This window comes from Rhinatrema bivittatum, chromosome 2 (genome assembly GCF_901001135.1).
Source record: "Rhinatrema bivittatum chromosome 2, aRhiBiv1.1, whole genome shotgun sequence".
In the NCBI taxonomy this organism is placed as follows: domain Eukaryota; kingdom Metazoa; phylum Chordata; class Amphibia; order Gymnophiona; family Rhinatrematidae; genus Rhinatrema; species Rhinatrema bivittatum.
This window is the reverse complement of record NC_042616.1, coordinates 682,672,273-682,687,143: the sequence shown is the minus strand read 5'-3', so window position 1 is coordinate 682,687,143 and position 14,871 is coordinate 682,672,273. Positions and strand designations below refer to the sequence as shown.

Sequence of the window (14,871 nt, the reverse complement as noted above, 5' to 3'; positions counted from 1 at the left end):
AATAAATAAATACTCAATAGCAGGTATAAGTTAACTGAATAAGACTTATCTGGCTAACTAACAACTCATATTCAGCAGTGTAATCGTGCTGCTGAATAACCCTTGTGAGTCAGCCAGATAAGTCTTATTCACTAACTCACTTAAATGTTTATTTTTTAATATCTATACCCAGGTCTTTTAATATCTGTCTTTTTCTGTTTAGCTTCATAACCAAATACAGCAGCATCAAAGTATGGAAGCAAAACTTGTGGAAAAGAGATCAGAATTTCTGAGATTACAAACATCTCTCCACCAGCTTGAGGAAAAATATTTAACTAGCAGTCAGTCAATGCAGGACCAAATTGCTAAAGAACTTCGGTATGTATATCTGTAGTTCAAGTTGTACTTAACAGTTTGTGTCACTTATTCTATGTGCTTATTTCATTCTATTTTTTTCAAAATAGATTAAAACATTTTTGCTTAGAATTGTGTGAAAATAGCTCATAAATCATGATGTGAGTTACTAAATCTTGTTTATGGCATATTTCTGTAATTGAAAAAAATGTAAGTTAATGGGAAAGGAAATTATTTTAGCTTTTTTAATTTTTTTAATGTGTTGATTGCTATGAAGTAGTAATAATGGAGACAGACAAAAATAATGAATCTACAATAAGCTCACCATAATTCACTAAGGGGTCAATTCTAAAAGCACTGCTCGTGCTAAAATGCCACATACGCGCAACATGGATTTTAAAAGCTGTGATCTACATACATATATGTGTGTGTATGCAAGCTAAAAATTAGGGTTGGAAAAGGGGTGGGGCATGGGCGTTCCAGGGCAGGGCCAACTGTTACGCACATCACTCTGTATTTTAAAATCAGAGGCCACAGTGCACACTGGCTTGTTAGCTGCTTAACTTTACTGCTGTTCTTGATGAAGGGACTTACATGACAGGGTGAAGGGTCCAGGTCAACTAGGCGGCATGCAAGAGAAGAACCAGAGGGGTCTAGATGACCTCGAGATTGACTGGGCAAACTGGTGGACTAATTGGAAAAGTTGGAAATGTCCCTCGCGCAAGCATGTTTTAAAATCCGCTGAGGGGACAAGATGGCGGCATAGCAGGCACAAGGAATGCTCTGAGCTGCAGAAAAATTTCCCAAAACATTGAATTTCGCTATGCCAGCTAAGAGAAAAGGAAAGATAAGGGTCTACCCTACAGACTCCTTACCTCCCCTGTTTCAGTTGGACATCGAGCATTTTCTGTCCCACCCGGATCACCAGGGAACCGATGAAACCGCTGAGAGTCCCCGTGGAGGAGAACGAGGAGCTCTCTTGGAAGAGGCATCCCTAAGTCTGGACCTGCGTCAGCCTCCAGCTCAACGCGACCCCTGCAGAGACGCCACTCTATTGCAGGTTAATGACGCAGCAAGTGCGACGGAGCAGGAGGGGGCTGTCTCAATTGAGGTGCTTAGCGTGCAGGATTCCTCAGCCGCCGAGGAAGGAGATGTTCCTTTCGAGGGAGGAAGGAGAGACGATTTGCCCGGATATCTTCTGAGGAGTGATCATTCTGAGGTCCCTCAGCAGAGTAACCAAGGGCAGACAACCTTAAGCACCTGGGGTGAGTCAGCGCAGCTACCAACTAAACCGGAGGTGATAACCCTGGAGGCAGTCTGGGATTTGGTGGCAGGGCACAGTGCCTCATTGAACAGACTTGAAAATAAGATAGACTCTATCTCTTGTAATCTTCAACAAAAAACAGAGAATATACAGGAAAACATAAAAACTGTTGAAAATAGAGTCAGGGAGGCTGAAAATAAGATAAATGCTATGCAAGCTTTAAACGGGGCTATTATCAAAAATCAACTGTTTTGTTCACGACGTTTAGAAGCCATGGAAAATAGTATGAAACATTTAAATTTAAGGATTTTAAATTTTCCAGAGATTGCTGGGGAAATTTTCTTTGCTACTCTGAAAAAGTTTATCGAAGTTCTTGCTTTTCCTCCTGAAAATTTACCTGCTGTAAATTCTTACTATTTCTTAAATAAGAGAACCTCGCAAGGAACTAATCAAGTAGCTATCCCCGCAAATCTAACAAGTTTCCTGGAGAATTCAAATACTGATGTACTAGAAAGAAATACTTTGCTGGTTTCTTTTATAACTAATCAGGATGTAATAATGTAATGAAAGCCTATTTCAGGAAATTTCCAATATCCTTTTAGGATCAGCCATTGAAAATATATCCTGACCTGGCACAAGTTACCCAGGCCAGGAGAAAGGAATTTCTATTATTGAGGCAAAAAGTTATAGCTTTAGGATATTCCTTTTTTTCTCAGATATCCTTGTAAATGTATATTAAAGATATTTTTTCAGTCTGACCATTTACGTCAGTTTATTGAGGATAGACAACCTACTACTTCTATCCCAGTTCCTCAGAATGGGGACAGGTCCAATATGTAAAAGTAAGGTCCAGTGAAAAGTCTATGTTATTGCCTAATTTAAGATGGTTAGGTTTTGCTTTGTATCTCCTTTTAATTTTGCTGACCCTTCTGTTTATTTATCCTTAATATATGCTTAATTACAAATGGGATATATTTCATATATTGTGTTAAAATATTTATATGAGTTTGAGATAAATGTAAAGAATGTTGATTGAGGTCTCAAAAGAATGTTGTTAATTTGTAAAATGAAAAACTGATAAATAATTTAAAAAAAAATAAAATCCACTTACATACACATGTTAAAGTCAGCAAAGTCCTATGGAAAATACACAAAGTAGGTTTACTCGAATAACCTCTTAAAATTGGGAGCATACCTGTGCGTGGTATGTGTATTTTAAATCATACGTGCGCAAAAGCACACATGATGTTGTGTTCCGCGCCCACGGCCATCAGCGGGCGCGGCCTCCTCCAACGACCAGGGCAGCGTCGGGGCCGACTGTCCTGCCCCGAGCTCCGCACCCCCATGCGGCAGTGCGGGCCTTCGGGCTGGCCGCCGGGATCAGAGCCGTCCCTGCTCCTCCCGTGCGGTCGCTGCTGCTCTCCTCCGCGGCCCGGATCCAAGATGGCCCCCGCCATCCTTGGACGCGAGGCGACGCCCCTTCACCAGAGTTAAAGGGACCTCATCCCTTTAATTGCCTGCAACTGGTTCTTACCTCCAGGGCCAGAGGAAGTATATAAGGAGACTTCCTCTGACCATTACTCGACTTGGCAACGTCCTCCAATGCTGTCTAGTCTGCTTGCTTCGGTGAGTTCTTTGTGCTTGGACTCTCGTTCCTATTTCGTCTTGGTGTTCCTGGTTCCTGACTTCGGATTGGCTTACGGTGATTCTCTTGTTCCTGACTTCGGATTGGCAAGCGGTGATTCTCTGGTACACGACTTCGGACTGGTGAGCGTCGACCCTCTGGCACTTGACCTAGGACTCCTTCAAGACCACCGTCTCCAAGGGCCCACCTAAGTCCCAGCGGCCCGGGTCCCTACAGGCTCCTCCTGGGGGGACCTCGGGCTTCCAGGGCGAAGCTCCAGTTGGCCTTTGCACCGATACCCTGACCTCTCTAGGTCCACCTAAGTCCCAGCAGTCGGGTCCCTACGGGCTCCTCCCGGGGAGACCGCAGACCACCAGTGGTGAAGACCGCTCATCTGCTCATCTCCTTGTCCGTCTCCACAGTAGCTTCTATCTTCAGTGCCAAGGGTCAGCTGCTCTCCTCCTCTGTCCTGCCTCGCCATCCGACGAGAGAACCTACGGATCCTCCGCAAGGTGTACATCCCCTCGTCGGCCCAAGGGTCCACAAGCCTGAGCATAACACATGATTTAAAATTCAAGTATTTCTCTGCTCGTGCACTGATATGCGTGTGTATGAGTGCATATGCGCTCATTTTAAAATTCACCTATAAGATTTTTCCCCATAGATAAAGAATGAAAGAAAATCTTTACTGAATCAGGACCAATGTTAAAATGAGAAAATGATACACTTACAGTTGTCTAGTCACTGGATTTGATTCTACTGAAAGAATTATGTTTATAATATCTGTCACATTTGGTGTATGTTTGAAAACATATCCACCCTGTTATAAACACTCTAGTACATAGACATACTTTGTGACCAACATTTTTACATTATGCTCACTGCTACGCAAGAAGAAATGTATGTAGCAAAAGTTAAAATAACAGCAAATTACTAAATATATATTTTCTAACCTGGCTTTATTTTATTTTCTCAGTTTGGTTGCTTTGTTTTATCTGTGTTTTGTCTTATTTTCATTAATTTTTCTCTAGTGTAGTTTTATTAGTTTGGGTCAGTAGAAAAACGGAGCCTTAGGTTTGAAACCTGTCAATGGACTAACCAAAAAGATGTTGGAGATGTCACATCTAAAGGAAGGATCTGAGTGTTCTCAAAAACTCATGTACTACAATATCTTTTTTGCTGGTCCTTTGATTTCACAGCCTACTAACACTCAAATTTTTTTCTTGAAACTTGTTTCTGTATTACTGTTTATTATCTTGTCTTCCTCTCCTACTTTTTTCCTTTCTTCAACCAGCTCTTCTCCATCTTTTGTCTTCATCAAAAATATTTTGTCCCTTTCTCCACAATCCCTCTTCTATTTCCTTCTTCCTTTTTGTCTGCACCCTTTCCCTTCCCTCTGTCCATTCCCTCCATCTCTCTTCAAAATGGTTCTCTTTCCCCTCTCTACACAGTGTAACCTTTCCCTCTCACCTCTTTCCACCACATCTTTCTTGTTCTCTGTCTCTTTCTTCACAACCTTCACTGTTCCTAACCTTTTATTTTTTTTCTCACACTTCCTTCCACCAGGACCAGTGGGTATTCACCTTAAATTTTTCAAAGAACTCAATATGAAATAGCAAAACATGAATACAGAAAAAGACCATGTGGCCTATCTATTCTGACACACATCAAAATATACAAAGGTAACTGGTATCATCAATCATCCATCACTATGTAGAACCACATGAACAAATCACCAATTGTATTATCTCTATATCTGTAGGACCTCTGGACTACGTGAGTTTGTTAAGCATACAGACTCATTTTTGTAGTATATAGGTCCAAATTATGCAACCCTTTGAAAATCTACCCTATTGTTTCCCACACATGACTCCATAATAAGTCAGTTACAGTGGGGGATGAAGAATCAATGGTCGCAATTTCTATAACATTAATCAAGGTATCTTTCATGAACTCCAGGAAAACGGACATAAACTGGTGATTCAGATTGGAGGTCTTAACTGAATGGGCCCCACATCACCGACATGTCAACACAAGACTGTGGTGCTCATGTCCTTCACTACCAAATCGAGGGTCAATGGTACCCACAAGAAGCTGCTTTTCAAATCAGTTTGCTGGAACTCAGAGTCATACGCAACGTCCTCATCACATTTGAACATTTGTTACTGGGCAAGACTGTTTTGATATACACAGACAATCAGGTGGCCATGTTTCATTTCATTTTTCATTTTCATTTATTAAAATTTATTAATCGCCTACCACAAGGAGGCCTAGGCAATTTACATCATCAAAATCTATATAAATAAAAATGTTAAATAGTTTGTACAAAATCGCTAATCTCAGGAACCACTGCACTGATTACTTTCAATTTTGGACACAACCTTCCTTTCGCATACGGGAAGGTTTTTCTGTACTTACATTATAGATATGTCACACCTGTGACAGATAAAAAAGGTTCAAACATTTTTTCCTGAAAACAGCGACATCTGCTGGACGTAAGCACCGTCTGTTACACCTTACACAAACACACGCTACACTAATCCTTTCGCCATTCCAGGTCCACGTTTCCCTTCCTTTTCACACATTCGCCCACTTTTTTCACCACAAAATGTATGGCCGTCTTATACAGCGAAGATAACAATTTCCTTTACAGCTAAGAAACACCCACCACCCTCCTCACACCACCCACACACATGCCAAATTATTTTACTTCCCACACCCTCCGAACTCACACAAAACCTGACAAAAGTCCTGGCTGCTCCAGCGGGGGGCGAGGAGCAGTCTGGGACACATCGCCTGGACTACGGCCGTCGGCTGCCAGCAATCAAAATGGCGCCGACGGCCCTTTCCCTTACTATGCCACTCGGGGACACCAATGGCAGCGGTAGCCCATGTGACATAGTAAGGGCGAAGGCTCGTCGGCGCCATTCTCAGGACTGGCAGCCGGCGGCCCTTTGCCCTTACTATGTCACAGGACCTACCGCTGCCATTGCTGGATCCCAGATGGGTCACCTGGGGGGGGGGGATGTTTCATTCGGCAACTGTTGGGGATGGCAGGAGGGTGGATAACTCTATTTCGCTGGGCTGGGGGGGGGGGGCAGGAGGTTGTGGGGTTGTTATTTACAGAGAACGGTTGTGATGGGGAGTTTTTTTGGGGAGGGGGGTTCACACACAAACAGAAAGACAAAAGTTGCACGATCTGGGGAAGGCTCCGAAATAGCCCTCCCCAGACCGCAAAACAAAATGGGGAGTAAAAAATTGGTTAGCCACTCCCCTATTTTACTACATAACATGCACAGACGCCCAGGGACGGACCACATTTAGCACCAACTATTTTCATTTTTTTTCTTTTCACACTCTGCATCCTAGGTGCGTCTTATGGTCTGGGGCGTCTTAGCTAGGAAAAAATACATTACTTTCATTTGCATTTCACTCTTTCTTGGGACATTGCGGTCCCATTCACCTCGGTCATTTAACAGACCATTCAGCCATCTGCTTTACTTCAGCCAAATAATGCCTCGCCGAAGATCAAACTTTATGAAGCAGTTAATTATCCCACAGAATTTTTGAATTCACTCGACCTCCCAGGCATGCCACCTCACATACTACAATTGAAAATCGGCGTACCAATTATCATGTTACGAAATATCAACCAGCCAACGCTTTGCAACAGCACACGACTTGCTGTCAAAAATTTGATGAGCAACGTCATAGAAGCAACAATCTTGACAGGACCTTTCAAAGGTGAAGATGTCCTCGTTCCTCGCATCCCTATCATTCCAACAGATCTGCCATTTCAATTTAAGAGATTGCAATTCCCAATTCGATTGGCGTTTGCGATAACCATCAACAAAGCTCAAGGACAATCTTTACAACTCTGCGGTTTAGATCTAGAAACCGATTGCTTCTCACATGGACAATTATATGTTGCGTGTTCAAGAGTCGGCAAACCTGACAATCTCTATATCTGCACAAACAATGGAACAACTAAAAATATTGTATACCCACAAGCATTGCGAAATTAAACATATTACAGCCATGCACTTTCTCTTTTCTTTCTTTTCCACTTAACCAGGCTCTGCCACAGCAACGCATGGCCGGGTACAGCTAGTACATAATAAAAACATAAAATTAACATGTACAATAACACACAATTTTCATATGTTTCACAGAAACAATAAAGCTCAATATCATATAAAAGGAATGAATAATTGGTCACTCAAAATATATATCATTATCCTCACATCTTTGAGATGATTTATTCTGCTAACACCACTCTAAAATATATTGTATGCATGTCGGAGTAAATACTCTTTCAATAACTGTCTACATTTTTTCACATCATCCAAAGATCTAAGTTCAAATGGGATAAGATTCCATTGTGCAGGTGCGGCAATGGAAAAGGAGGTCTCCCGAGTACAATATAAGTGTGCTTGTTGAACATAAACAAGCAAGGAGGATCTGATTCTTGGATACTCTGCAGAGAGGTGGTTCAGAAAAGGGAATAGGTAGTTAATTGTTCCATCTCCCTCCAGGCAACATATTTGCCAGGCATAGCGAACATATAAGTGAACAGACTTAGCAGGGTGTTTCACCCGCGCAAGAAGGCTCTCTACCAGGAACTAGCAAACAACATTTTCTACCACTGGGGCCCACCATGGATAGATCTGTTTGCAATGGAACACGACAAGAAACTAGACCGGTTTTGTTCCCTTCTACCCAGTCCCAACAAGGGATCACAAGATGCGTTCCTGCTGTCTTGATCAACAAGTCTACTATACACTTTTCCTCCAATTCCTCTCATTACCCAAACAGTACAGAAATGCATTGAGGATGTAGCAGAGATGATACCGATAGCTCCAGCAAGTTTGCTTACCCTTAATGGTGTTTTCTGTGGATAGCAGGATAAATTAGCCATGCATACCTGCCCACCTGCCTGGAGAGTCCCTACCTTATATCACAGACAGAATATATGCTTAATTACAAATTGAGAAGACCTTGAAACAGTCAATTGCGCGGGAGCTGCCGCACATGTTCAGAGCAGCAAAGCTCTGTGAACTTAAAGGGAAGGCTCCACACAGTGCGCCGTCAGATGATGTTACCCAAGATAGCATGGCTAATTCATTCTGCTATCTATGGAAAACACCATTCACAGTTAGCAAACTTGATTTTATCCTCACCTTGGAAGACCCTCAGAGCACCTTCAATTTATCTGGGAAGGTTTAATGTGGCTAAAAATTTACCCAGATAAGTCAGCACTGATCAGCAAGGTGGGAAATTCAAATCCCACGGTTTGTCCATCTAAGTCTCAAGTTAGCTTGACAAACCACTTTTAAAAATGTTTCTTTAACATGTATAACAAAATATAACTTTGTCAAAATCAACATAAAACATTTAACAAAATATATTTATAAATCATCCAACTAAAAAATCTCACTTATAATTAATATATAAGATTTACATCATTAATTTGCTATATCATCACCTCACATCAGTGTCTGATCACACAATTGCATGATGACCATACAACTGTATAGAAACCTCCATAAAAGCACACCCACAATTCATGGATAACATCATTGTCACCATAACAAATCTAAAATATCAAAACAGAATCTTATTCATCACCTGAATCCCTACTTACATAAAATGAAGGAAATTTATATAGTCATACATAATATTTCAATGCAAAAACATAAATGAAGTAGTAAAATAAATAAAGATAATAAACATTATAGAAGCTTTCTGGATACAACTATTTGTAATGATCATTAATCGTGTCAGAGGTAATCAGTAGTAGAGTGAAAATTCAGAACAAATGGAGATCCTAGTTAATATTATTGTCTCTGTTTGATGATGCTATCTTCACACACACAACATTCATTGGCACTATTATCATAAGTAAAACATAAATTTTAGCACTTGATCTGAAGGGCATTCACAAATGACAAGCTCACATCAGCATTGCAGCCTGTGAATCCCACAGATACAGTCACAACCAACAGAGCTTACAGCAACACACACAGCCCATAGCAATTCACACAGCTTACAACAGTTCCAGCTCATAGCATTTCACAAAGCCCTCTTCAAGCCAGGTAGATGGTAACATGTTTCACCCAATGACAGTAGCACACAGATCATAACAGTAGACTAACAGCCCATGGATCCTATTGCAACAATAATATTGTTGGCCAGAAGGCAGAAGCTAAGCCTGCACCAGCTTAAGTTTGGCATGAGAGACTGAAGCTGGTATTCACTAGCTTTGACCTCTTCAGGGACATACAGCAATAGGAATGGGGATTCAGCAGCATATCCTATGGTATACTTAGTGGGCGGAGGAATTAGGACTTCGGTCACAGATCACTTTAAACATTCCTGCAAGTGCAGAGTAGACCATTGTTGTGTGTCAGTTGCTAGAGCTACATCAACTCCCGTCTGCTTCCATCGCGTCTACACAATGACAATAAACATAGCTGGGAGGACAGGAGATGCATTGGCAACACGGAGCTATCAAAAGAGAAAGCTGACCTAGTCAGAGCACACAATGCACAGCCGAAGAGGAGACTATTCTATCTGAAGCACACAGTGCATACATCAGTGGTGGGGTTGGGGTGTATTTGATAATCTTTTGGGTTCACACAGCATGATTGGGGGGAGGGGGAACTATGTGGAGAGCTGTGCCAACACGAGAGAGGAAAGGCCAGAGCACAAAAATACAACAATAGCATAGTTTTTAGGAGGTACATGATGTGTGCATGTGATGGGTGTGCCAAGCAAAAAGGCCTGTTTGGCTGGAGCATACCATGCATGCAATGGTGATGGGGACTAAGTTTAGGAGGGGAAAGCAAGGGAGTCCAAAGAACTAATCCCTTGATTCTGCACAACATGGTCAGCATTTGACCAGCAGGAGCTGCACCAACCTTTACATGAGGAGCTGGACTGGCAAAGAGTGGGAGAGACCAGAGAACAGAAGTACATATCAATGGAGGGGTTTGAGGAGGTACATGGTGAGGGGAAAATGCAGTGTGGTTCACAGATATATGCTTTTCAGGGATTGGGGGAATAAGATGGAAAAGCAGGCAACTGCAACAGTATGGCCCACATATTGAAAAGAAACAACTGGAAAAGGGAACAAGGCCAGCTTGACAAGACCAGATCATACATGGGAGGAGAGAATGCTGGTCTGGCTAATGCATGTTGTGCACACAGCAGTGGCCAGATGGGGTGGAGGAGGCATCAGTTCCCCTTGGTTCCTCATAATCAGTTCCCTTGGTTCCTCATAATAGTTCCTCACAATAGTTCAAAAACTTATGAAAACCACCCAAAATTCTACATGCACCAAACATGGAAGTGACGACTTTGCGGACTTCTTCAACAACAAAATAGCTCATCTCATCCAATCCAACATAACCAACAACAACCAGAACAACAAACTCAACAGCATGATAACTTCATCCTGGTCAAACTTTGACATCTCCTCCGCTCTTGAAATTAAAACTATTATAAACAAAATGAACCCAGCCAACCATCCATTGGACACCATCCCAATAACCTCCCTCAAAACAATCGAACCAACCATTGCTAAAACCATCACCAAAATCGTCAATTTATCATTGACCGAAGGCTACTACCCCAAATGCCTCAAATCTGCTGTCATCAAACCAATCCTCAAAAAGAACAACCTGGATCCAGAAATCCTCACCAACTACCGCCCCATATCAAACCTTTCATTCCTAGCCAAAACCATTGAAAAAGTTGTACACACCCAACTAGATGATTATCTGGAGTCGAACAACATCCTACATCCATCCCAATTTGGATTTAGAAAAAACCTAAATACAGAATCTCTCCTCATCTCCCTAAATGACATTATCATCAGAGGCTTTGACAAAGGTGAAAAATACCTTCTCATACTCCTTGACCTCTCAGCCGCTTTCGACACAGTAAACCACAATATACTGTTAGAACGACTGTCAAATATTGGCCTTTCTGGTACTACATTACAATGGTTCTCGTCCTACCTATCTGAACGTACATACCAAGTAGTGATCAACAACACCCCATCAAAAAAGATTGACCTCAAAACTGGAGTTCCCCAAGGTTCAGCCTTATCTGCTACCCTCTTCAGCATATACCTCCTACCCATCTGCCAACTACTAAAAGATCATGGAATCTCACATTTCCTCTACGCTGATGACATTCAGCTTCTAATTCCCATACAAAACTCAATTGAAGACGCATACAAAAAAACCTCAGATATACTTATCTCAATCAAGCATCTACTAAACTCCCTGAAACTCATAATCAACTTTGACAAAACTGAAATCATACTCATGGATAAAAAACCCAATCCAACTCCGCCACCCCTGACAATACTAGATAAACAAATGATAACGATAATCCCTACCACCCATACCAGGAACCTTGGAGTTACCATCAATGCTGATCTCTCTTTCAAATCCCACATAGTAAATACAACGAAAGAAGGATACCACAAGCTACTAACCCTAAGACATATAAAGCCATTTCTCAACCCTTTTGACTTCAGAACTGTCCTGCAGCTGCTTATTTTCTCAACCTTCGATTACTGCAACTCATTACTTATTGGAATCCCTTCATCATCCCTCAAACCACTCCAAATACTGCAGAATTCAGCTGCCAGAATCCTTACAGGAAAAAAAAGAAACGAACACATAACACCCATTTTATCCTCTCTTCACTGGCTACCTATTTCTGCACGAATTACTACAAATCAATGACCATCATTCATAAAATCCTAAATGATGATCTTCATGGACTAAAAGGCTTAAACATAACCCCCCAAAACCCACAAAGAAACCTACGCTCTAACAATGCAGGATTCTTAAACATCCCCACCTTAAGAGACGCTCATCTTTCGACTACACGAGAAAGAGCATTTTCCATTGCCTCCCCCAAAATTTGGAACACCCTACCCAAAGAACTGAGGACCCAGCACATCCTGAAAACATTTAAAAAAGACCTAAAAACATTTTTATTCCGCAAACTCTATTCTAACTATCTGACACCTGATCATCCCAGCCCTCAACAGAACTCGCAAGCATAATCCTGCTCTTCATGCTCTCCTGATGTACCCTCCTTTTTCACCCCTACCTGCTCTCTCACTTGATTCATTAAATTCATTGAAAATGTTCTCCTCACTATTCTGTTATTCAACTACTAAGAAAAAATATTTACTGTTCACAATACTCTACTGTTCCCAACTATATGTTAACTCCATTTGATTGTATGCTAATTGCATTTTTGTAAACCGTTATGATGGCTCTATCGAATAACGGTATATAAAACTCTACAAATAAATAAATAAATAAATAATGTGTCCAGGAAAGGGGAGTTCTGTGCTTCCATTTGAATGTTGGCACACATCTTAATAAATAAACTAACTTTGCAGATACTTGAAAAGAAGAAAAACCCTGTTACTCTATCAATACTATTCCTTTTTAGCAAAGAAGCAGACAAACTAAGACAGCAGCTAAAGGAAAAAGAATTATCTGCTGATGAGGATAAATATTTATGTGATAAAATAGCAGAAAAGTGTGAATACTTGACGAAAGAAAATGGGCTCTTACGTTCTCAAGTGCTGGAATCTACCAACCACTTAGAAAGGGTAAGTTTTGGAGATAAATTAGTATATTTATTTTATTATAGTAACAACATAGCTGGAACATAACAAGGTCCATATTCAAAAACATTTAGCTGGCTAACTCAGAAGTTATGAAAATCAAAGCCACCTGACAGTGATATATAACCTATACTAAATCACAAAATGAACAACCTGTTCGATCACTGTGTAATAATAATTTCCCTGTTAATGTATTTACTATGTATACTATATTTTTATCTTCAAAAATACTAATTTTTATAGCCCTCACAACTGTGGTGCAAGTTTTAAATAATAAAAATATTATCAACCAATATAAATATTTATAGGACTTGGTTGAAGGTTTCATATAATCGTGTAGGCATCCCTGCACTATGTATGCATGTTATAATCATTAACCTCCAACCTCCTCCTTATTTGTGAACTTTTTTGTGAATGATTTTTATACTTATATTTTTTAAAAAATGTTAAATGTATGACATCCAATAAAGTTCTTGTTGAAAGACTCCAAAAACTTGTTATATTTGAAGGACTCAAAAACTTCGATGGTATTTTCTAACAGCGTTGTGGCGCTCTGTTGTTATAATGTGTGTCTTCAATACATCTGTCATGAATCAATGTTTGAAAGTCCCGACACGTACATGTTTCAGACGCTATCGTCTTTCTTCAGGGGAATATACTATACGACAAAACGTACAAACAGATGATTTCAACCACACAGTCTTTCTCCAACTCTCTGTGACTTAACTTAAACTTCTTCACCGCTTCCCTTAGTTGCTCTATTTCAGCTGATGTATTAATCTTGAGTCTCTCCCAGTCTTCACCGCTCTTCTTTAGATTCCACGGAGGTTGATGAATTATGCAGGTGTCCGAGTCTCAAGTCTCTCCCTATCTGGATATCAACTGAACCAATGTCCGGAGCATACTCCTTATAACTCACATTTCGACATGAAAATGAACCAATCCAACAGTTTGTAAAATTCAAAGAACCAATGGGAATCTACCATATAGGAATGTTCTGCTCTACAAAAATTTTTAGCCATAGCGGCTCTTTAAATATTAACCACGCCTCCTTGTATGCGCGGTAGTCCAGAGAGATGGACCTAGTTGGTAGCACTGGCTAATATGAGCTACCCACTTAAATACAACTGAACGGGGAGTGTAAATGTTACAAAACTGTGAAACAAATTTTAACTATTCATTAATCTCTATCAGGTATTCTTTAAACATTAACCACGCCTCCTTTTGTGCGCGGTTGTCCAGTATAATGGACCTGATTGGTGACACAAACATTTGTTGATATTATAAATCAGACTCAATAGAGATGAGCTGCATAACTATGAATGCTAGACTCTCATATGTCAATGGACCTGATGGAAATGATTTATGTTAATTTGCACTGAATATGTTATAACCGGATGGACAGCATAAATATTACAAGACTGTGGACAAATTTAGCTCTTCATTCATCCCTGCCAGGTGTGAAGACTTTAAAGTATAAATCCAAAATAATTCTCGATAGTTCAATTGTGTACTCAAGTCTCCTCCACGTGGGGAGACTTGAATTTGTTCCAATACAGTTCATTTTAAATCTGCTATACCGTGTCCTGCTTCCTTCAAATGTTGCCCCATGGGCGCCGTCATTTTGGCTATAGTGTACCGTGACTTATGTTCCCCCAATCTAATGCGTACTGGCCATGATGTGCGACCCACATAAAGTTTGGAGCATGGGCAAACAACAACATATAGCACATTACAAGAGTTGCAGTTAGTATTACTCTTTCTCCAAACTTTATATTGTGTAACCGGATCTACCCATTCCTTCCCCACTATGGTTTGATGACACCAACTACACCATCCACATGTCTGATGACCTACAATCTCCTCTGTGGAAATGTTGTAATCCAGTTGTGTGTGTACCAATATGTCCCTGATGTTTCGGCCTTTCGTTGTAGCAAACAAGGGAAGTTCTCTAAACTCTTTATGCAGTGACAAACTATGCCAGTGCTT

At 40.7% G+C, this 14,871-nt stretch overlaps 1 protein-coding gene across 2 annotated transcripts in view; it reads left to right on the top strand.

Annotated features, from left to right (window-relative positions):
• The window catches only part of LOC115085471 (uncharacterized protein MG328 homolog), a 401,953-nt gene that overhangs the window by 254,935 nt on the left and 132,147 nt on the right, over positions 1-14,871 (top strand). For both annotated transcript variants that reach the window (XM_029591537.1, XM_029591536.1), the window contains exons 7-8: positions 203-357; positions 12,705-12,867. In XM_029591537.1, coding sequence (XP_029447397.1) covers positions 203-357; positions 12,705-12,867 — 318 coding nt within the window. The remainder of the gene's footprint in view (positions 1-202; positions 358-12,704; positions 12,868-14,871) is intronic.